Source organism: Genypterus blacodes, unplaced genomic scaffold, assembly GCF_046128005.1.
Source record: "Genypterus blacodes isolate CSIRO-AG114 ecotype Tasmania unplaced genomic scaffold, CSIRO-AGI_Gbla_v1 ptg000053l_1, whole genome shotgun sequence".
In the NCBI taxonomy this organism is placed as follows: Eukaryota; Metazoa; Chordata; class Actinopteri; order Ophidiiformes; family Ophidiidae; genus Genypterus; species Genypterus blacodes.
This window is the reverse complement of record NW_027466865.1, coordinates 2,285,164-2,310,548: the sequence shown is the minus strand read 5'-3', so window position 1 is coordinate 2,310,548 and position 25,385 is coordinate 2,285,164. Positions and strand designations below refer to the sequence as shown.

General features: G+C 39.9%; 1 protein-coding gene across 1 annotated transcript in view; it reads right to left on the bottom strand.

The window, feature by feature from the left end:
* Positions 1–12,048: 12,048 nt before the first annotated feature.
* The window catches only part of LOC143001346 (spermatid perinuclear RNA-binding protein-like), a 40,410-nt gene continuing 27,073 nt past the window's right edge, over positions 12,049–25,385 (bottom strand). The window contains exons 7-18 of the mRNA XM_076150895.1: positions 23,295–23,390; positions 22,643–22,754; positions 22,367–22,464; positions 20,824–20,917; positions 20,359–20,427; positions 16,525–16,733; positions 14,511–14,660; positions 14,092–14,226; positions 13,491–13,631; positions 13,258–13,381; positions 12,913–12,963; positions 12,049–12,802 (exon numbers count right to left, since the gene is read on the bottom strand). Of these exons, the coding sequence (XP_076007010.1) occupies positions 12,717–12,802; positions 12,913–12,963; positions 13,258–13,381; positions 13,491–13,631; positions 14,092–14,226; positions 14,511–14,660; positions 16,525–16,733; positions 20,359–20,427; positions 20,824–20,917; positions 22,367–22,464; positions 22,643–22,754; positions 23,295–23,390 (1,365 nt within the window). The 3' untranslated portion in view covers positions 12,049–12,716. The remainder of the gene's footprint in view (positions 12,803–12,912; positions 12,964–13,257; positions 13,382–13,490; positions 13,632–14,091; positions 14,227–14,510; positions 14,661–16,524; positions 16,734–20,358; positions 20,428–20,823; positions 20,918–22,366; positions 22,465–22,642; positions 22,755–23,294; positions 23,391–25,385) is intronic.

Here is a 25,385-nt window from a genome sequence, read left to right as displayed (position 1 = left end):
TCCCTTTTGGTCACAGCTCATAATTTGCCTATTTATCGTTGTTAAACTCACATTCCTCTGGCCAGCAGCACTAATGAGATTGTGCTGTTTGTGCGGCTTTGGCAGGGGGCAGACCACCAATATTCCAACAGCGTTTTCACTTTGCATTAAGCTGAATGAATGGAATGTAACACACAGGGCCGTATTTGCTGCAGTGGCAAAACTGCATTGCTGTTGTTTTCTGTTTCAGGCTTAAACTGAGAGTTGTTGTTGTTGTTGTTGTTGTTGTGTCTGTACAGAATGTGTAACCCAAAACCCACATTTGGCATTTTTTGCAGATACAGTAAACACAAAAGAATAAAGGAAATAGTCCTTATTTATCTAATTTATATCCAAGGTCTGAAATACTGAACCCAAGGTCTGAAATAAGGTCTGAAGTCATGGCTGTAATGCAGCTGTAGTATAGAAACATATGGATACACGCACAAACCGGGGGTTATATAAATGACAACAAAGAAATTACATTTGATGACATCATCTTGTGTTTCTGTGACACAGGACAGATAAATGTGCACAGCTCCCATGACTTTTCACAGCAACATCATTTTACTAGATGGAGACAGAGATGAGAGAAAAAGAAACAACGACAAGGAAATGCACCTGACTGCCTGCACAACACAACTATCTCGCTCTTATCTCTCCAAAGCCAATGATTTGATTTTCATGTCTCAGCTATACTCTCTCTCTCTCTCTCTCTCTCTCTCTCTCTCTCTCTCTCCCTCTCTCTCTCTCTCTCTCTCTCTCTCCCTCTCTCTCTCTCTCCCTCTCTCCCTCTCTCTCTCTCTCTCTCTCTCTCTCCCTCTCTCTCTCTCTCCCTCTCTCTCTCTCTCTCTCTCTCTCTCTCTCTCTCTCTCCCTCTCTCTCCACTTCTTGTTAAGCTGACTCGCACATTTGATGTTTCAGCCGTAGCACAGCCCTGCATATACAGGAGCATTGCTTTAGCATAGCTGTCCCCTGCAGTGACCTCTACTTGTGAAAAGAAAAAAAATATTTTTAGCTTGACCATTACATAAGAGACAAGAAACAAAGCAAAGTGAATTTAGTCGACAACATGAACTCATTCACTTACAGTAAAAACTGTGCATATCCAGTTCAAGTGGGCGGCAAATTGCTGTCTGGCTGTAAGTGTGAGTGCAGCAGTTAGACTCCAACGTCTGAACTCCATCCTAATCTGAAGCAAAGTTAGTTTCTGATGATCGCAACAGATCTGGATCAGCTGACAGAGCACTTAGAGATGCTCTGTAGTGTTCTTCTCTGTACATACACCAACATGACAGTAAATTCTTTAACAAAGAGAATTTAGTATAAATTGTGAGTAAACAACCTGCCGTTTCCAGAGAGACACAGTTGAACTACTTCATTCCACCTCTCAGAGTGAAATCTTGTCCTTGTTTCCATACTGTTAAGTGATAGATTACATGTGACATCAGAACCAGCACAATCCAGAGTCCGTCAATGGCTACTACTACATTTATAAGGTGAATCAAAGGACATTTGCTCTGCTTAATGGAGGAAATCACAAAGTATATTCAGGGATCTCTTGGTTGTTCTCCATATAGAGGAACATGACTTCTTCTCATGACCCTTCTTTTCCCTCCTACTTCCTCCCTCCCTTCTTTCATTACCTGCTTCCTCGCTGCCTTGCCCCTCCCTCACTCTAACCCCCCAAAAGTAGCAGCAGAGATCTCGGCTCAATCTATTATTCAGGGAGGCTTTTCTACTGCACACAAACAGAGCATCAATAATGGAAACAGCAGCTAATTAATCATTAAAAACAGCAGGATCGTAATCTATGGCCCACTATAGAGAAAACACAGTGTGTGTGTGTGTGTGTGTGTGTGTGTGTGTGTTTGTGTGTGTGTGTGTGTGTGTGTGTGTGTGTGTGTGTGTGGGGGGGGGCACTGGGTTGCGTGGGAGGCAGGTAAAAGCTGATTCCTAAATGTGTGCATCAGCATGATTCTTCCTGTGTTGCTAATGGAGGGAAACACGCCAGCAGTTCTCCTCAGCCTCACTACGCCCCCTACTGGATGAGCTCAGACATGACCTGTGCCTCTGCTATAATCAGAGAATAGGAAGTGACCCCCTCACCAGAAAGTGTCCCCCTCACCTAAGAAAAGCTCTACTGATTTGGTTCATGTGATTGCAGTGTTCACACATGAACCGAAGGTACCGATCAAGAGGGGTAAACTGACTCTTCCAGTTTGACCTTTAGAATAAATCATAGCAAGAATTACAAATAACAGACGCTGCAAGTGAGCCCTGGTGGTGGATGTCTGTGTACACATGGCAGACAATCTAATCAATAAAGCACTCAAAAGCACTCAATATTACAATCATCCAAACCCTGACCTCCAAATGCCCAGCGCTGTGTAATAAACACTTATGAAAAGCTACAAGGTTGTGCCTGTTAATAAAAGTCTGTACCACCTCTGTGTAAGCAAATACTAACAGGACACAGAGCAAGTTACAAACAACCATTTAAACACCATTCAAAACTTGTGCAAACTGTTTAAACATAATGATTCACCACTAATTATTATTTACCATCTTACTGTTATTTAAAAGCTGAAACTGTCCAAACACAGAGTCCCAGAGTGCGGCCCAATCCAAACTTCTGAAAGACAGATCACAAGCCCTACCGTATTATTGACAGAGCTCTCCTTGATTCCACTCTGAAAACCCACAAACTGTCTTGTTTTATTCATTGACTTGTTTTGCCTTGAGAGATGAAAATTGTCTGTAAATAAAACAAAAATATAGATGATTTGTCTACTAGAAATGCAGTTACCTTGTTTGCATTCAGTCATTCCGTGGGCCTGTCTTAATACTGTAGACAAATTCAATTCTGTGAAGCTGACTGTGAAGCTGTTCAAGCGCCTGCATGAACTTATTTGGCTGTGAGGATGCATCAATATTTGATGCTGCAGGCAGCGGTTGAGACGTTCACACGCCTTCTTGCTGCCATGGGCTAATGGAGGGTTGATTTAGGGTTGAATAGTGTGAAATGTATTTTTAATGTGTTGAATTCTGTCTCTCTGCACAGACACACAGACGCACACAGTGAGATGCCTTCAGGGCCCTTCCTTCGGCTGCATTTATTGTATATCTGAGTGCTAAACTAACCTCATATTTCTGCTCCTCTGATGTCTCTTTCATTTATATAACACTCATTTCACATGTTGCTTGCCTTTACAGAGTCTTTCTTTATAAGCATAAAGCATATAAAATTGGGATTATTACAACCTGTTAAGGCAGTGCTGCCACCAGGTGGGACAGTTCTGTCTCAACCCAGACAACCAGATCAACAATGCAATTGACCTACTCTGGCATGGAAACAACACTTTGAAAATGAGCAGATCATTGCTACAAACACATGGCAGAGGTTTCAATCTTATACCTGACGTGTTTCTGTTGTAAAGAACCTGTAAAGAACAACCTCTTTTTACACACCCTATGACAACAAATGTGAGTTTATTATTGATGAGTTCTGCCAAAATGTGGCAATTGAAATTTTCCAGAGTGATGCCAACTTTGATTAAATGATGGATGACACAAAAGAAAACACACTTCTTATATAGATTTTAAATGTTCAGAATTCTTAAGCATTGTAGATAATGCACATTTCCCCATCCTGTATTTATGTTGTTATGTTGGTATTTGAATTACTGCACTGATTCTGCAACACTGGATTAGCAACCAGGGTAGCATTTTCCAGCAGCATATAAAGTTTGCTAAAAAACAAAACCGCTGACTTAGAAACAAAAGCAACTTCACAAACACTCTCCTCCATCTTTCTTTCTGTCTTATTTCTTTTAATTCAGCAGATAATAAATAGAACTTTGAATCAGCAAAACAATGTGATGGATGATCCAGGTTTCCAGTGGACTGTCCCTGATCCTTTGTCCTTTCGGGGCTCCACCTCAGGGACGAGATGGTTTGGGCTTTAGATGGCTCTTGAACCTCGACTGCTTATTATCCTGTGGAGTTATTGGGAACAATGTTGTATGCAGGATTGGTTGCAGCACTGAAGTTGTAATTAAAATAAAAGTTTATCTGTAATGAATGCTTAAATAGAAGGCGTATTGATTATTTCATAGTTGTGCATTCCAAATGTAGGTGGGGACAAAGTGGCCTGTGTGCTCCAACACAGGGTGAATGGCAGAGACTTGCTGCCACCTAGAGGTTACTTAAGTATCTGCTGAGATAATGCTGGTGACTCATTCCTTGAGATGTTTCTTGTCCTTCTTCCCTCTTCTTTCCTCCCCTGCATCCTTCACCACAACCCCTACATCTATCTTTCTTCCCTTTCTCCTTCCCCCTTCCCTTTTTCCTTTTAAATTGGTTTTAATTCACACATGTCGGCCCTTTTCACATCTCCACTCCCTCGTCTCCTTGCAGGGACATTAAAGGGTGTCAGGTACATAGAGTGGGAGGTAAGCAGGGGGTGGAGTGCAGCAGGAAGAGGAATCCTGAAGTATGACTGAAATAAGGAGTTAGATGAAGAAAGGAAGAGGGATCAAAGGAAATGGCATGGGTGATGTAGGTGATTTAGGAAATTAGGAGGTGGTAGTCAAAAGTAGGCAATAGCAATGAGGAGACTGGGGCATGAAATGGAGAGTGAAAATGGGGAAGCAGGACAGATAATGAGGAAATGAAGACTTATAGGGGTCAACATGAGAACGTAGGAAAGGAGAAGAGAGAAATAAAGAAACTGGAAGGAGGAAGGAGGAGGTGTGTGTGTGTGTGTGTGTTTGGGGAAGGGGGGGCGGGGGGATTAAACTACAATCTAACGAAGAGTGAAGAGGAGGAAGAGGTGGGAGAGGAGAGAATGACTGACAACACACGAGGGGGCAGGAGCCAGATCGTCACCTGAAGCTGTGTAGGAAAGGGACTCAGCCAACAGAGGGCGCTGCAATCCAACTAAAGAGCTCCAGCCAACTCCAGATATTCATCTAGATACAAATCTGGGACACGACCAGGGAGTTTGACTTACTTAAAATTATGATTAATTCTTTCTGTTTTTATGTTTTCTCCTGTAGGTTTTTTTTGTGGCAGTTAACTACTTCCAAATACTTAAACATACAGTCCCCATTCAAACATTAAAATAACAGAATATTCAAGAAATTTCTGCTGTGACTTTTGCTGTTCATACCTTTCATATTTTCTGAAATATTCAGCATTTTTTTGCGGATAAATCCCTGTTAAAACCCATTCAAATCTCTTCAACTTTCCGTCAGGCACTTCCTGCCTTCAGGCTCTTCTAACTTCTTCAAACTTTCAGTCAGAGAAACGGTTCAAGCTTTTTTCTGGCCTTAAGACTTCAGGCTTTCAGCCCTATGTAACATTTTAAGCTGAGAGGAATCTTTTACATCAATTTCAACTTGCCAATTCCCCGTTATCTTCTGGCCTTCAGACCATTTTACATCCCTACGTTCAGGAAGTTCTCCTGGCTCTCACACTCCAACCCGTTTGCAGATAGCAGTTACAGTTTTTCAGCATGTTGTTTTCAGGCATCTTCTCCCTTCACACTGACTCATCTCTGTGTTGGTCTGTTTTTTTTGCTTCATTTTCAGTAGATTTACTTACATCTTATTTTTTTTATCTGCATTTAAGTTTGAACATTTATAGATATACAGTATTTTCTTCTCTTTTCATATATTTTTAATATGCCTTGCCAAGTTTGTACAGCCATTTGGCACAAATCCTGCTGTTGTTTTGTAAATGTACTACTGTATATAAAAAATATGACTTGAAAGAAATAATGCATAATGGAATGATTCTACGGGTCAAAAGTCAGAATTGCAGAATTAACTTGCTGCCTGAATAAACTTCAATGATCAAAACAAAAAACTAAAAAGTGCAATAGAAGCAAATAAAATAATGATACACCTGAAGCAATAAATAATGATTAATGTAGGACAATGTTTATATATCAATAGTGCAAAGAAATACATCTACACTTACTACATGTGAAAAGATCCATAGAAAACATGGAAATTAATATAAAAATGAAAATGTCATTGAGAATTTATGTCCAACAAAAACATCTTCATCCTCACAGCCCGATGATGATGTCAGACCGGTTTGTATTGTTCCAGGCAGAGTGAGTGTAGCTGAAGTGGGTTTACGCTGCAGTGCATTATGGTCCTGCTGATATAAGATGACAGACTGCCTTGTGCCGGCGTTGCGTAATCCAACACCTTCTGGCTTCTCTTACTCTGCTAAAAATACCAGCAGGATCTGGACCTCCATCTGACAGCGTCCCTACTGTCTACTCATCCAGCTCTCTCTCTTTCATCAAACATTCACTTCACCCTGAGATTCACTTCCCCAAAAACAACAGAAAATAACTGCTGGTAGTAAGTTTTCCTGACAGTAGCTTGGAATAAAACAACCCATGACAAGATGCTGCTGCTATGCCACTGTCTGTCTGTCTGTCTGTCTGTCTGTCTGTCTGTCTTTCTTTCTTTCTTTCTTTCTTTCTTTCTTTCTCTATCTATCTATCTGTCTTTCTTCCTTTCTCTGCATAGAGTCAGTACAGCGTTAAATCCTCAGTCATATTTTCGTACAGAAATTGTGTTTCAGCTCTCCTTGACTGATTTCACTCAGAAGCTGTCTCCCGTTTCCAGGGACTACCTCCTTTGAAACCCTCAGACCAAATAACTTGTAACTGCTTGACAAGGCCAAATGCTTCCATGTTCATTTGCCCATACTTGGAAGACACAGCAGATATAGTGGCCTTTGGCGTGTCGGATTAAGAAGTCCTTCCAGCTCGGCAAGGTTAACTCAGGTTCTTTTGAAGCTCAAATTCCATCAACATAAAATCCAGGAGGAAGACATCACAGTACATCACTCACTTTGATTTATTAACAGGCACACTTCACTACCTCTTACAGTAACTTATCACGAATGTCGCCTATACAGCTCTGATGGAGCTAAATCTGTGCAAGGGGCCCATCCTGGTTCAGCTCAGCTCAGCATGGACATGAGATCATACAACATAGAACTTTCAGGTCAGAATGATGTCCTGGGCTGTTTTGGAATTTTATCACATTAACAGCTGAGGTGCCAGTTGGATATTCGGGCCAATCAGGGCCAGTTGGAGGTATCAGAAGTAGAAAAGACCACATTTTTCTTTGGGGGCGCTGAACAAAAACACACAAAGGGCAGAGAATGTCTTACTGCCAGGAAAGTTGTTTATCTTATGAGGTATGCTGAGGTCAAAAGGTCTCTATGTGTCATAAAAACGTAATAAATATCCGGTGGACTTCTACTTTAATTGACAACAGCATTCATTTTAGTATTGTTCTTCATTATTCAGTAGCTGTAGGGAAATAATGGAGACACTGAGTTCTGACCTGCTGCTCTCCCATTACTTCAGCACAAAACTTGACATTGTTATTGCACAGTGAAAACTATATTCCCATATCTATACAAACTGTATCCCTGCATCTTCAAAACAGAATGAGAAAAGGAGCCTGTTATCCTTTGAGTTGTTTGCATTTGAAGTGAAGCATGTTATTAATTCACAGCTGCAGAATATTCTCCTCCAACAGACTAACAACTGTGGGTTTGGTTGAATTTCAAGCAGAATGACAATTGAGAATGGCAGAATTTTCATCCAAAAAATGACTGTAAAGGAACACACACACACACAGATAAACACACACACACACACACACACACACACACACACACACACACACACACACACACACACACACACACACACACACACACACACACACACACACACACACACACACACACACACACACAGAGGATGAACACCTTTCTGTCTCAGGAGAATTTCCAGTTTATTAAACAGATTTTAGATACAAACCATCAGTTAAAACCTCACTGCTTCCACCGATGCAGTGTTTCATTCTGAACACACCAATGAAGGTCAAAACACAAAGAAGCTACTTTGACCATATGCAGTGGAAAACTAAAGCTGTTTTTATAGGCTCATGTAGGAGGTTTCAGATTCTTGTACGGGCTATTTAGCAGGAAGGTGAGATCAGTGGGATGGCGTCCAAATAAGCTTCCTGCAGTGCTCCTACACAGTTCTTCTCATTAACTTCCACAGCTTTTTGCATAAAAATCAGGTTAAACGTCTTGTTTTGGGTTTTTATTTGATCCTCACAGTATGTTAGCAGACATTTTTGGCCCTTCAAAGGTAATTAGCTTTTTCAGCAGAGAAACACTGAATTGCAATGCCTGGAAAAAACAACAACGCTCCAGCTTTCCCAGGACTGAATTTGAAAAGATGTTCCCATTTCACGAGAGGCAGGGTACTGGCTATGGTGCATACCTCAGCCAAGAACAAATAAGGTTAATAAGCTAGATTTGTATGCAAGATCCTGATGAATATGTGGATATGGGCAAGATAGCACTTGTTGACCGTCTGTCATTTGCTACACAAGACTGGTAAATAAGGTTGGTGTCTTAGATTAAACACAATTGTAGCTAGAACTTTGAAAAAGATAGGGAATAAATCATTACGTTCCAATCTGGATCTGCTTCCAAATCAAATCAACTCTTCCCTGACCCAAATGTCTATCCACAAAATTTCATTAAATCCCAGAACCTTGTCAGTGCAAACAGAAGTCAATGAAGTCACGGAACAAAAGAAATGTGGAAATGTTTGGAGAGAATTTATATAACTCTTCATCTTATACAGATTATTTAATATTAATGAAAAACAAATTGCTCCATTCTACCAAACCTAAACACCAGTAAAATTTAGGCCCCGCTGAAGACCCTACATGAGTCTGAGACATTCATTACTACATACAGTATATGGTACTAAACATTCATTACTACATATACAGTACTAGATATTACACTTGGTATTGCACATATCCACAGCTGCTTTCACATTCTGTCAGAGCAACAGACACATCTCATTTTTGTTTGTGTGCACATCACGTAATGAGTAAGATGCAGATACGTTCCCCTTCCTGTTGTTTAAATGAACTGAAACATGGCCCTGAGTAGTATTGCCTTAGAGACTTGTGCTTTCCAGTCAGGCTGCAGTGAGGAATAATCCACTGAAAATACATCTTGTTTTGTATTTTACATTACAGCAGAGTACAACAATAATAACAACGGGGCAACATAATGTATAAGAACATTTGTGATATTACAGCAATAGCCTAGCGATGATGTAATAACCATATGACATTGAATATACAGTATGTAACAGCAATGAAAATATCTTTATATTTATGTTAGAGTAACTAATAGAGTAACAGTGTAATAAGGTAATAGAGTGAAAACTTGGAAAATATTCACAATCAATATTTATATTGCCAAGATATTCTTAATGTTATTACAATGTCATGAAGATATAACACGGGTATCACTGCTGTAATATGAAGATTTATTACTATACAGGATATTACCACCGTTAACTTGTGTGCCTTTGCTCCATGATGTCATCACCAAACATTATTACCCTGCTGTCATGTAAAAGTGCCACTTACATTTTAAAGAAGTCATTTACTCTGGTATCAATGATAAAGCTTCGTTTCATGTAAAAAATGAAAAACTGCTCCTGCCAGCTCACTACACCATATAAAGTGATATATTAGTACCTTGTAGTAACTGGGTTATTTTTTATCCATGTTCTGTGTTCAAAACAAGTGATTCATTTGAAAGGGTCATATAAAGGGAAAGTTCAGGATTTATTACAGAAGTCTAGCTTAAATTGATCAAAATTATTATTTTAAAAATTTGTAAAAAGGCAAGAAAAAATTGTCATGATCATCAGGTGCCTGTTCTCCATAATGTTCTTTGGATATCAGTGAAATGCATCTCATTTGATAAAATTCGAGTGGAGCCAGCCAAGAAGAGATCATTAAAAAATAATAAATCAATCACCACTGCATGATAGGTGATTTACCTTTCATAAATGTTTGTGGAGGTAAAAACATTTCTAGTGTGGCCAATTGTTTTATTTTTCACCCTGACAACGGTTAGGCATAAAGAGTTTAGTGTATCTCAAACTATGGTAAGTGTATGAAATACCTGTAAAATCCTGTACCTTCTCTTTAGGGAACAACTAAAACGATTTAAACCCAGATGTTTGCAGCAGATATGCAACATCAGGAGTGCACAAGATATGACTTCCATAGGAGCTTATTAGTTAGAAGAGAACAAGTCAACATGGTTGTATAATTGAAGTTATTTCTTGTAGATATATATTATCTTGGTGCTTTGATGTGTAATAATGCTTAATATGAGATTATATAACATTAACAAGACATTATTGACTAATTGCACTCTTTACATTCTTTATAGATATCATATTTATGAGTACTTCATATACAAAGCCACTTCAGTCACTACTGTATTTACATTCAGAGATATATAATAAATATTCTTCTTCTTGGGATAAATATTTTAAAGTTATTAACATGTTCATATATGTTTAAAACTTACACAACCATATTTACATTCAGTATACTGTAGATATCATATACAGAAGGTCACATTGTTGTAAATATTCCAGTGCTGATGGTTTGTTTGTCTGAAAAGTCTCAAACTCAAGTCAAGTATTATTGGAACACATTGTCAATCCCAAAGGCAGAAGAAGTATTGCTTTGTTTATTAACATTTTCTCTGTGAGGAGGGTGCAACGCAGTTTTCTTCACACCCTCAAATCCGACCAGAATCTGTCCCAAGGTGCTTCTCTCCTCCATATTGCTTTCAATATTGCTACTGTCTGTCTGTCAGTTGTAGTGAAGGAGAAAGCCGTAGGAGGAGGAGGAGGGGGAGCGCAGCAGTAATTGAGAGGAGGTGACAGAGTTTAATAAAGGGGAGCGATGAAACAGGAGGTGGAGTCCGAGTGTCATCGTGGCAGATCAGCTGGGTCAGAAAAGATCCTGAGGGCCCAGGTGGATGATGATAGGTGTGGCTATGGTCTGCGGCTGGTAATAGGCACTGTCAATATACAGGCCGCCTACAGACAGGAGACACCAGCACCCAAGGTTAATAGGATAAGAAATCAGCATACATCAGTGGCTAAAGTCTGTCTTTATCCTTATAGGTGGTTTCACAGGTGGATGCAGTGCCTCATTTTTCTTTCACTTGCAAGATTTTATTCAAAAATATAGCCTTTTCCAAGGTAGAGCTGTCACAAATGACTGACGCTTTAGCCTGGATTATTCAGTGTGCATGGACCTGGACAGGGACCCTGGAATGTTCCAGAGCTCAAGAACAGATATTGACCGTCAGAGCTGCTCTTGAGCGGTTTTCATGATGGCCATGTTTCTCAAAGTGGGTGTTGTGTAATCACAGTAATGTACAATCACAGTTTTCACTCCAATGCAACCTCTGTGTTACTCTGCTGTTGCAGAAAAGACAAATGTATTTCTATGTCCCCAATTTCACATACAATGTGAGTGATGGTGAAATGAAGATATGAATGCCACTGGATTTGGTTTGCTTGTCAAACCAAGATGCATGCACTCTCCACACAAGAAATATCAAAATGAATTTACTACCAAAATGTCAAGAAACTGTGGCCTTTACTTCAATCATGTCGTGTACAATTTGAAAAGACTGTAGAGAACTTACTGTGGTCCACATTTTGACTGCAGTCCATTTTGAGATCTGTTCCGCACTGTGTGTACTTCGGCTAAATTTGATTGAACAATAAACACCCCTTGGTGGTTAACTTAAGCATTTTAGTGGTGATTCCTCCTTATGTGACTTGGATTTATTACCTGCAGTGTTGGTCCCAGGTGAATTGTGTGTATAACCCAGACAAAGTGTGATTATCTGTCTGTAACAGAGAATGTAACTGGACACCCGTTACTGTTTAAACTACCGGTGGGATTATGAAATCTAAACTGATCTGACCATCACCACCAAGGATGTAACCTTGATGTAAGTGTGGATAGAATGAATTAAAGCTAGAAAAGAAAGGTTTTATAAACCACATCTTACTCCACTGTTGACAAAAATATTCATTTATTTAAAAAGAATATTACCTACAAACAGTTCAAAATAAAATGTCATTGTCTGAAAAAACTTTGCACTCAACACGAAATACCTCAAACTGAACATAAACAGAGTAAACTTGGACAATCAATATCCAAAGAGAAGGAAAAGGTTTCTCAGTGCAACTGATTGTTGTAACCCCTTTTTTTTTTAACTTAAGTATCTTTAGAAAACAGGGACAATTTAACCGTACAAAATAACTTTCACACCCAAATGTGAATGTTGAAGGAATATTCTGTCCATTTTTTTGCTCTCTGATCACTTAACTTAACAGGTGATTATTTAGTTTCCTAATATTTAATGGATGATTTCAGTATCTCACAAGCTTCACAGATCATAAAATATTGAACTCAACCTGTTTGTTGCATTATTGTATTTTGATCAAAAAGAACATTGGTCAAACTCAGCATGCAACTACAATATGTGATTTTAAACAGATGAAGGATGTACGGCAGTCAACAAAAGAGGTCAAGTGTAGTTTAAAGGAAGAGTTCAACAATCTGGTTGGTTTGATAAAACTAGGCAAACAGTTTGTGCTGAGATAAACTAAACTAGTTCTTATCTGGTTTTGTATAAGATGTCAGACAAGCATTTCAAAACACACTCAGAATACTCCTTTAACAAGTGATTTCCTGTGTGGTGGGTGGGTAAGGGTGGGACAGAAGATCCTAATAGGGGTAGAGTTGGGTGACTGGATATGATGTGGGGACTCTGATGACTGGGACAACTACTGGGGGCATTCTGGAGGGAAAACCTGAGGAAAAGCATAGAAAAAGAGAACAAAAGGAACTCAAAGGTTGGGATGAGGTGAAAAACGGGTCGAATGAATGGACTGGATTATTGTTCAGAAGAGACAGATCTTACCGTAGGCAGGGAGGGTGCTAGCAGGGCTGTAACCATAAGGAGGACCAAATCCTGCCAGGCAGAGAAAAGAGGACAATATAGTACATTTCTGATGGAAGATGGAAAATAATTCCAGTGGGACTAGAATGACTCTTTTTAATCATTTACTGCTGTATTTGTTTGCCATCAAATGATAAAGGACTTTCCTTTTCCATTCCCAGAAATTTTTCTTTACAAAAGAAAAGAAAAAAAAAAGAATATTCTTGATGTTGGCTCTTTCTAGGCACCATCAAACATTTTGCAGCTGGTCAGAGCACAATTTACAACAATCCATCCATCCACCCCTGTGTGTCCAGCTGCACTAACCTGGGGTGATGTATCCATGTGTGGGTGGGGTGCTGATGTAAGGAGCTCTGGGGATGACAGGGACCCGCGGAGGTCTGGCAGCGAGGGCCGGCAGTGTCAGCACCGAGGCCACCGGGCGCTTTGGCTACACAAACACAGGCAGAGTTTATATGTCAACACTGTAAAATATAGTGTATAATTCAAAGATAATTGCAGTAGCCCCTGGGTCCAAATTAGATTCATTCATTACTCACAGGCAAACTGGGTCGTTTCTTCTTGATGGTAGTAGATTTGGTGCCAGAGAACAAGCTGTTCAGGGCTGCGAGGGCAGCGCTGGCCTTAGCTACTTTCTTATTGGGTCCCGTTCCACGAAAAACCTGCTTGTCCACCTCCACCTGTCACAGTGCAAAACACATTTCGGGACTTTACTTCTAGATGTGATTATTGTGTTTATCTATGTTGCTTCACATCACCAATTAGTGGAATGAGGTCACACTGGAACTCTGATGTTTGTTTTGATGTATTTGATTGCAGTTCAAATCATTTACTATTACTGCTGTTATTGCTGCAAAAAGTGTGTTTCTTCTGCACAATAAAATCAATCATAATGGAAACAATATACAACCAATGGGAAGAATGGGACAACATACACTGAAAACTGAAGACTCATCAGCAGGGATAGAAACAAGAGTTTACAAATACATACAGCATAATAATTACAACTGAAAATCTTGGCCACAAAGGCTGGAATTATATTGTTGTTTTTTTTACCATAAATGAAATTGCGGTTAAAAGAACACCAAAGCCAACAACAGATTCATTGTGCTAATAGACACCATCTTTGTAGCTTTTCACCTCTATAATGAAGCGTTTGTCATAGCTGCTTCCGCTCTCTGATATCAGCTCATATTTGAGACCACGGCGTTTCTCATTCAGCTCCATTACTGGATTCTTCCCTCCAGCTGTCAGGATCGGACCTGGAGCTCTGGACTGCACAAACATACACAAACATTAAAGGTCTCTACTGAAGTCCAGGCTAATGAAAACATTTAGAGGTTTTGGGCACCCTTTACATGAAGAAATATAACAATAACAATAATATTAAAACTGTCACTTCCAAACTGTAGCTGCCGTCTCATATCAGGTTAACACTGATGTTTTTTTAAAGGCTTCCATCTGTGCGCTGCCATCACTCTAATCTGAATATGTACTGTACTTGTGAAGATCCATAGTGTGTTCATTTATGTTTAAATGTGTGTGTGCATGTTCCTCACCTCCTGTGTGTCTGTGGAGGAGGTGATGGAGGTGGAGCTGGAGCTAGTCGACATCCTGTCGTTCTTGCATTCACCATCTGACTTCTCATCGGCGCTCAGTGAATCTATGTCTGCATCGCTGCCCAGCACGTAGCCTAGAGCCTGCAACGCCTGGGGACAAGCAAAGATGATAAAGCATTACCTACATTTACATTCTTATGTCTGTCCAATAACAATACTTCTGAAGTTCAGCTTTACTTTCTGTATAGAACAGACTACAATATGTGATGTAGTAGATTTTGTGTAACACAAATTGTGCCAGTTCCTGAAGAAAATCTGTTCCACTTATTCCCCAAAGAGTCAATAGAATTCTGTAATTGTTGAAAGGGTTAAAATCACCAAATCAGGAGGAATAATGTGCTGAGAAAATAACTAAATCCCTCATTCATCTCTATTGGCTGCCCTTGAGCATGGCACTCAACCTCAAACAGTGGAGCGGCAGAGGAGCTGTGAAGTGGCCAACAACACAAAGCCTGGCTGTACTGGGCAGCTCTGAAGTGTGAATGTGACTGAATAATGTGAAGCAGAACAGTGTGAAAAAGAGCAAGTGTGAACAGTCAAACTCACAAAGTTACACCAAAGCTTCACCATTCTTTGACAAAAACATGGGTTTTTTTCTAGGTCCGATGATTAGATTAGGAGCACTTATCACTGTTATTAACCCTTGCAATTTTTCATCCAACTCTAACAATAAAAACACATTTAACAAGCCCCCCATAAAATCTGTTGATCTCTCCAACATCTATATAAAATAACCACCCATGTGTCCATCTGCTGCATCCATTAGATCTCTATTGCTCCCAATTATTTCCCGGAGAGCCCCAATCCTGTCCTGCTGTCAGCCCCGCCAGTTCACGAAGACACAACGTGCATTTCAAAAAATAGACACCAAGCTTTATAATTTAGGAAGCAACAGTGAGGGAGTTATAGGTATATTCTCTCGAACCAGCTGCTACATGTTCCCATTACATGAAAGAAATACAAGAGCTGCAATCGATCTGAAATATTTATATATTTATGAACAATTCTTCTGAAGAGAGCAAGAGAGAGCAAGAGAGAGCGAGAGGGGGCGAGAGGGGGCGAGAGAGAGCGTGAACTGTCTGCATGGTGAAATACTTGTCATTACTTTTGCAACGCAATAAGAACATACATATCAATGCATAAACAGGGTACAGTTGTGAATCGATCATATACTATACAATACAATGTACAGCTATAAATAAAATCCATTCACATTAAGTTGACTTGGGGAATCAGGTTTCTTTGAGGTCATTTCAACTCTTTTTGAGCCTTTCAACATAATTTCCACCTATTTGCCACTGTCTGTACTGAGATGAGATGAGCCATGTATGAGTGGGATGGTTTCAGTGTTCCAGCTGTTGCTGTGAGTGCATGTCACCTTTGGATGCTTAGCATATTCTGTGGTCCATCTTACACTGTCTGTCTGCCTACACTATATGTGATCCAATTCCCATTCCCTACCTACTGTATGAACATATCTGTCTGTCCACAAATGTCTGTCCACAGAGAGTGCAATCTGACTCGCTATTTTCCTTGAACTGCAGAGGAAGTTAATTCTATTTCAATCTTAACAATGTTGTTCATCATTTATTTGTTGGATTTTAGCTCATATAGAAATATTTATATACAGTATATATAAGAGCAGCAATCAAGAGAGAGGTTTGCCCTGCAATAGCTGAATCCCTGTGATGAAAATGTTGCTGTTCTGATACCACTGTTAAATGTGAAATATTGTGGAACGTTTTTATATATTGAAAAGAGTATTGGGTGACATATCAATGAGAGTGCGGATAATATTTTTGAGATTTGTTTTTAAACACAAGAAAAGAATAATAATAAGTAATGGGTAACATGGTTCTTTAGCTTTTTACAAACTGCGTAATTGCTGATCGTTTCCAACAGTTTCAGATTATCAGCCCTCACTTAACAGTTCTAAACTCTAGTGTGTTCATACCTTGAGGGCTACTTGTAACTTAGCAGTTCGCTTAGAGTTCCCTGTGGCCTGGTAGGTGGTTCCCTGGATCTCCACAGACATGGTGAAAACTGGAGCATGGACGGGGCCGGACTGGGACAGCAGGCGGTACTGGAGCCCTGGCTGAATCTGGTTCAGACGCATGAGGGCATTCATGGGGTGGTTTGGGTCTGTCATCCTCCAGTCAAGGACTTAAACAGAAAGGATGCAGAAGTCAGCTGAGGACAGTTAATTGGAAAAACAAGTATATGTTGGAGTAATGGCAAAGCAGCAATATCAAAAATAGTCTGTGTTGCTTATTCAGTTTATCAAGTGCTTGAGGTTGTCAGAGTTTTGGGCTTTTGGAGCTCGAGAGTTCCTGTGATGCTGTGGCGTTGTTTATGTGTGGGCGAGCATGTAGTAAGTGATGTAAAGTTGTTCTGTTGCCATGTGAGTCACTTCTAGAGTGTAATCTGTTCAGACTGGTATTGCACACAGGCCACATTTGACGATCGATGTGAACAGTCTCACAATAACAATCAGATATGAGCAGTAAATTGGAATTGAACACAAAGGCTTGACCACACCAAGTTAGATATGTTGGTTAAACCACTTGCACTCTGACAGTAATGTTAATGAGCAAGCCAAGATCAATGTCGACCCAAATAACCACATAAATACTGCTAGTGATATTTTCCTAATTGAACAAATCTTATGGAATCTTATGGAATTGTATGGTTTGAAGTCTTTATGTCATGACACTGTGTTTCATGCCTTAAAATCACTTGTTTGCAGCAGCTTGTAAGTAATATTTAAATTTAAAAATATATTATTTTATTAAGTTTTTGTTAATTAAAAGTCATGTATAAGAAAGTTATGTCCCGGCTTTCAACAACAATGTGTCATTATTTAATCATCCCACAAATTGAAATTCTGAGTGAAGCAAAATATATACCCACAACATACGGGACAGTACAACATACTGATTTGAGTTCTTATACAAGGACTCAATTGGTGAAATTTTCACCTTTGACATAAATACAAAACTAAGTCTCTTACGCTTTTTCATTTGCTGGCCTCCCAAATTCGTAATAACAAGATGATGGGTGTGAAATGACACTGCCCTCATGTTACAATGGCCACACGCTCGGTGTCAGAGCCACTTCACACCTACACACTGAGATAAAATGAGGAGTGCTCTCTACCTCCCCAGAGCTTCTCAGCAGCAACATCTCAAAGATGAATTCAAAATGAAACACTGACATTTGATGACATCTATTAAAACAAAACGGCAGACTCCATTAGACCTGCATTTGTCTGCTTTACATCCAACTTTGTCAAACTACAAGATCTGCTACAGCTTGCACAATCTGTCAAAAATAGTTCTAAATACTGCCATTACTGTCAATATGTCTAAATGAGCTTTATTTCAAGTTATAGTAAGTCAATTGTCCAATAAGCCTGTGGTTATATTAAGTTTAGAAGTTAAAGGATGTAGAATTAGAGGCAAGTCTAACTGACATTGCAACATTGTGTGAATAATTAAACCTTTTAATCAGTGCTGACAGTGTGTATCTGTGTACTGGTGGTAGAATTCATTGTTGATCCTTTTAAAAGTGTCATAGGTTTAAGTTACCCCCTCATATTTCTGATATGGCTTCTCACTGATGCTGAGTGACCAGAATGACAATTTAACTGCTGCACCGAACAATTTCACACATTTGAGGCTCCAAACAGCAACACGAGGTAACTGTGAAGAATTGTAACCACAGCTCTTGGAAAACCCGTGTGATAATGGCACATGGCACAGCACCATGTTTACCAACCAAACCAGTCTGTGACGTTTACAGATACTATTGTAACAGAATTTGTTGTATGGCCCAATACGGCCACCACTTCCCCAAATTTCAAAGGAATCATTGAAACCTGGTACACAGTTAGGTGCTATAACTAAATCACAGAGTTTATCGGTAGCACTTCAGAGGGAACCAAATATATGGAGCAGTTCTTTTCTTGACTTGAGTTTGAAGTTTGCCTACATCTGTACCTTTGACTGCAGAAAATGAAACTACTGACTATTTCCTTGTCTAATTCTTTGAGGGACATTACAAAAACTTGTAAAGCAATCTTCTGAGCTGCTGCCGATTGATGACGAACTTAATGGGTTCCATAGTGCCACTAAGAGAATGTGTCATGCTTTATTTCCTTACAAAGCAAACTCACTTTTCCTGCAAGATTTGTTTTTGTCCATCATTAATAGTGTGCAATCAGTGTGTTTTAAAGTGACAAAAACACAAGTGCCATCCTGAAGGTATGAATATAAATATGGATGAAGACAGAGTGCAATGAGATTAATGCTAAGGCACTGATAGGCAGTTGGTGGTAGAGAGAGAGGGGGAGGTGTTAATGCACTGAAGGTGTGTGTGGGTGTCTGTAGTAGGAAACTGTGATAATTGTGAGTGTGCCAGGTAGCCTGAAGCAGCAGCATTAATCCCACTCTGTCTTTGCCTCCCCATCACCACCTTTGAACGGGAAGCAGATGAGAGTTTCCTGAGACGATCGGCCCAGTGAGAGAGAGAGAGAGAGAGAGAGAGAGAGAGAGAGAGAGAGAGAGAGAGAGAGAGAGAGAGAGAGAGAGAGAGAGAGAAAGAGACGAACAGTTAAGAGAGAGGGGGGTGAGATAGAAATAGAGAGCTATAGATAACAGAAATGAACATGAATTTGAAAGTATGCCTGTATTGGGTAATATTCAGGTGGTGAGAAGGCTCTAGATTTTTCTCCTCTGATTCTGTCAGACCTGCCTGTCAGACCATTTTGATCCTCCTCGTAGAAGAGCACCTTGATTTCTAAGAAAGTCTCAGCTTCACTGCACACTTCTTTCAGGTCCACTAACTCCCTTTCCACCTTTATTTTTACATTCCTTGTCAAAGAGCCGTTCATTTAAAGTCAACTGGAGCTGGCAGCCATTCACAACATACATAGTGAACACCAGAACCATGTGTCCTTTTCATTAGCAACAACTGAGCGACAAATGTATTTAAATAAATGTATCTTCTTTTGACAGACCTACACTTGATTACTGCCAGAGTTGTCAGCTTGCGTATCATGTTTGACCATTACGGCTTCCTGAATGCTGATACATTTTTTAATAAATGTTGCTATAGACCGTGCAATTTTAAGCTGTTGCAGATGAAACATGAGGATTCCGGGAGAAATGAAAAACAAAAACATTGGTTGTCAGTCAAAATGGTAGTCATAGATCTCAGGTTGAGTCCTGTCTAGTGATTTTGTGCTCTTGCAACCGAGATCTGTCTGTAAAAACATTCTGACAGTGCCAGAAATTTAGGGACCGATATCTCACAATTGACCTCTGCTACTAACAGAATCTATAAACCAACTAAAGGGAATATGGCAGATACTGTTGCTGATGTTCAAACATTGTCAGTTTTCTTCAGAATTTAAATATCATTTGTGTTGATCCGGGTTATTAAAAGCATCAGGGGACAAAAACTCATGGCATGGAAGTGAGCAGATGGTTTCAACAAATCTTTCTTTTTACTTATAGTTATATCTATTGATATAAAATGTTATTGTTTTACTGCACTATACACATTCCAGCCTTAAATAATGTTCCTTTCAGTGTACAATCATACAACCATGCAGAATAAACACAATATTTAAGGTCAACATCAGCACCATATCAGTTTCTTCAGTTATTATTTGAACATCTTTACCCTTCCAGGCTTGTTTGCTTTGTTTCAGAGGTGAGGGAGAAGATTGGAATCATCTGAGCATACTGTGATTTTAGAAAACTAGCTAGTCGATGATCAAGGTCACCTTTCATCCTCTTGATGAAGTCTCTGTCATCTGTCCCTGCGTCATCCCGAAGCCTCTTCTGACAGCTGCCTGCAGTGCCAAACAACTTAAGATCACATCTCACATCACCCATTACACAACTGATGCGCTCACAGATAGCAAACACCCACATCATGGTAAATAATACAGCAGATAACATTAAAAGTCATGTTAATAAACCTGTGTAAAAGAGCAAATTACAAAGTGCTTTGGAATGTATAAAAAAGGGATAAAAATAGAATAATTACATGGATACACACACATGAGCACACAGAAATGGTGGATATATACACCAATACGCCCACACAAATACACTTAACAGGCAAAAACATGTAGGCAAATAGTCATAGAAAAGGAGACTAAATGAATACACAAAACATTCACACAGAAGAGGCTCACTCACAGAGACACATGCATGAAAAGACAGAAGCGCGTGCACACACAAACCTCCTAAAAGCCTTGGTGATGGTTTGCTGGCAGGGAGAGGATCCATATTCAAGATCTTGTAAAGCTGTCCAAAAGCCAAGAGGCGTAACGCATGCTGAAACACACACACACACACACACACACACACACACACACACACACACACACACACACACAGTGAGAGAGAGAGAGAGAATAAGGGCACATCATTATATTATGAAGTAAGTGAAGAAAGGAGAGAAGGAGAGAAAAGTGAGAACCACCACCACCAGCAGCAGCAGTTGTACCATTTGTTCCTGGATCAATACGTTTAATTATCAGGGAAACTTGTCTTAGAGGCCCTGTATTCACGTAAAGTAACACATTCTGTTGGGAGTAGCTTCATGCATTATGGAAGGAAAAAACGATTGCTTGGCACAAATGAAGAATAATAAGAAAAAAGATTCCCAGACTTCCATTTTTGCCAGTTTTCATCTTAGGCAGAGAGAGAGGCAGAGAGAGGAAGATATAAACGTGTCTTCCTTTTTTTCTCAGTGCTGAGCCTACATTCACTACCTGCAGGTAGTCTTTGTTGTTTCGTGCAGTATGCAGTAACAGTAGCATTAGTGCCGTTGTGGGTGTTAATGGGGAAGAGCGTTCCCACGCTCATTAGCTGGTTAATTAGGCAGCCTGTTCATCAGGTCACTGAGGGGCTGCTGAGCGGAAGTCAGTGCCCGGGCTTTTGCTGTGGCCACTCAACTATGTATAGTGCTGACATGCACTCAGGGCCCTGATGGTGCAGCCTGGGAATCGCTGTAAATACACCTCCCTTAATCAATGTTACGGGGGTGCAGTTATGCTACCATCTTCCTGGAAGAACTGCTGACTTTGGTGCAGTGGGTGACATGGGAAGTTCTCCTGCTGGGATGTTTCAATGTCCCCAGAGTTACACGGTGTTGGGTTTTTCCCCCTGCCTAAACTAATCACTATGCTCAGTAAACGTATGTGGCTGCTTTTATTGCAGGGAAAGAGGCACAGAAATTTTGTAAAGCTGACATCACAATGTAGCTCGCATGATACAACACTACAGCTGATTTATCATGGCTGGCCATTGTTTCGGCAAAGGAAATTAAGTCTATTATTTACCATCTTTGAAAAGCAGGTGTTAACTTCTTTGCGGCCCTAAACTGTGGACAGCTGTTGTCATTCTTAGAAGAGTATTTCTGAATAGAGTACTTATCGTTCAGCTGCTGTTTATTTTGCCAGTCTAGCAATATTAACATATTCATTTTACATTTTATAGGGTTAGTTTTGTGGAGGTTAATAAAAAAAAGAAGGTATCCCTTACAATTACTGACTCTCAACTTCTTGAAAAAGCACCATGAAAGGCACTTGAAGTCAGAGTGCAAAAGTTTCTTTTGCATCAGTCAACATGGCAGCATCCGCAGAATCAAATAAAATCACGTACACTTGAAATAAGGACTTTATCTAACTTACTGAATGATGCATATGTAAAACACATAATTATAGATGGCATTGTGAGGCACTTTGATGTAATATAAAATGATCGATGGATTTGACTGACCTGTGCACTGTGTGTGATGGCGTCAGCCTGCTGGGCACTCAGGTCAGACAGGACGTCTGTAGGTTCCCGCTCACAGGGGTCATGGACTCCTGGACCACCTGCAGCACCACAACGCTCATCAAGTCATCATCAATGATCCCACAGTGTGTGCGTAAATACCGTATGTGGTTGTCTCCACAGTTAAAACAGTAAAAGCAGCTTGTGTATAAACAGATGTTTGTGCATCTTTGTTGTCTTTACCACAGGGAAGGTTGCTGGGAGGCACTGAGCACTGACCTGGCAGGAGAATCCCTGAGGCAACACATTCCATGACGCGGCGCAGAGCCTCACCAGGTCCCAATGGCCTGTTACAGGTAGCTATGGCCTTCTCACAGATCAGCTCCAAAGGCTGAGGAGGAGAGTGACACAAACACTCAATCTCTACCATGATTCAGATCCTAAACAGCAGGATTTACTACAAACCACCCCCTATGGATGGATGGCATCAATGTGGCCAAGTTCATACATGACATGATTTAATTTTAAACCCCAAATTACTTGCATTTCAAAATATACTGTAGAAGAATATTTTATAATGTACTGTTAACCCAAACATATCAAAGCTACTTTGGAAATTGTTTTGAACTGATCTGAGAATGAAAATGTCCTGTATGCAAAAAACATGCCTAGTACATACATTCAGAAGTTCAGTGTCTGCCAAGTGTCTGCAAAGTGTGAGAGCACACCAACTGAAAATAGTCAAATCTCTGCTCAACTTTCTTGCAATGAATGTGAGAGTTTCAAGTGAGAGCTTGTTGTCCCTGTACTGTGCATGTCAGTATACACTGCAAGTTACCCGCAAGCTGCCGATACTGTATGTATCTCTACTGCTGGCCCCAAAGACCCATGTGTTCTGACTTAAGCCGTTCTGAATCTGTCTGTCTCTTACCCATCCTTTGAGAGGCTGCCACACAGGCAGTCTGCTGCAAATGTCTCTGAGAATTCGCAGGATGATGACACAGGACTTCAGATCTGTGACTCTGGCCTAAGGGGACAGACAGACAGAACTTAGTGGCAGCATGAGGAGAATAACAACAAGCAATCACTCAGGGCTGAACAGCAGAAATGAGGCATGGACATTTTAAGCCACTTCCCTTTTTGGACATCCCTAACAATTAAGAATCAATGAATAATTAACAGCTTGGAGATCAAAGTTAACATTAACATTCTGTCTGCGTATGTTATACCGCAGACAGAATAGGTTAATTGTTTAATTGTTAATTATTAACTGTTGTAGAAGAGACACTTTTCTTTTTATAGCACCAAACAGAGAGAGAGAGAGAGAGAGAGAGAGAGAGAGAGAGAGAGAGAGAGAGAGAGGGGGAAAGAGAATCAGTCTATTGATGTTCAACAGGATGATTCCTTCATTTACAAGGGTCCTGATTGCGTCTAAACATTACAGCAAACTGATGTACTCTGCTGCAGATGACCAGTCCATTTGGAAGAAGCTTTATAAAATCCGCTATCTGACACCTCCTTGACCTTCCCATCCCCTCCGATCTTCAACAATTGGTCGACATCGTAATCAGTCAACTCATCCGATACCTACAGGTGCTTCCTGACGCTTACATGTAGCCACTAGAAATGTCATTGTTGGTGGCAGTGATTTGCTATGAACAACTCACCTCATGTGACAACACAGACAGATACCTGCAGTTTTACTTTACATTCCCTTTGCTAGACAGCGAGGCAGATATCTAAAATTTTAATTGACAGCAAATTGTAATTTCTTCAGGAACCATTTGCCAACCTTTGTTCCTTTGTAACCTACATCATTTTATACTTTTTGAAATGTGCATATCATTTATCTTTGCTTATAAATGCTTGATTGCAGCCCTCTTTACAATGAATTGTTGCATTTGAAGGTTTACATCTGAGTTATGGTGTTTCCCTTTTCCCCAAAGTCCCAAACACCACATTTCATCTGTCGTGAAAAGTCTGTTTCATCTTTATCCCTAAAGTATATTACCATGCGGAATATTTAAAAGAAATATCGTAATTAAAACGCAAGCTGAAAAAGGAAAGCCAGAAGAGAAATATGGAAGTGCTGCCCTTAAGCTGACACACAGACAATAGCTACAGCTCAGTTGCTGCACTGCAGTTTAAAGACAACGTTAACACACGTTACCAAGTCAAAGCATGTCAGTATTCTATTTTTAAAGAAACATGCAGTTCTATTTTGATATCGACATTCATGCATCTAAAACATCTACAATGTGGTGCTTTCCCGCTAACAAGAATGCTACAATGGTGTCAACCTTTAAATTCTTGAAAACATCAATGGATACGGTGAGGCTCAGATGCTGGTATTATGTGGAGACCTTGTGTACAGTAATTATTATGCTAACACTAATGAAATGGATTTCTGTGGGATACTAAATCTTTTTTGAACTCAATCATAACATAGATGAAATAATTTACAAACACAATTTCATTTGGAAGCCTTCAAAAACTCTCTCTTTAAACTTCAGATACAGGACAAGAAGAAGATGAAAGCCAAAAATAATCTCTGGAAGACTGTTTGAAAAAAAGGCAATTTTTACACAGTAAAAGGGTAATTTCTGCTTGAATTATTATTTTAAATGACATGGCAGGAGGGGCTGACAGTCATCAGAAATCAGTAAGAGTATTCTGGATATACTGCCCTGTCTGAATATGATGATGCTAAGTCCCCCTTATACCACTCCACCTCCTCTCTGGCACTATTTGGCATTTAGTTTTTTCCCTCAGGGGGAATCTGCTCAGTGCTTCACCTGACCTTGACACTTGTCTCCCTGTGGAATACATTTCTCAGAGGAGCCAGGAAAGCAGAGATGCTGCCTACCTGAAAACTAATTCATGGATCCTTCGTGCCACATTGCACCGTAATGACCCTTAGTACAATAGGGTACGTTAATTAAATATATTATGTTAATGCTACCATGTATCCATGTTCTGTAAATATGCCTGTTACCTAATGTGTTATGGGAGCGTGACACAC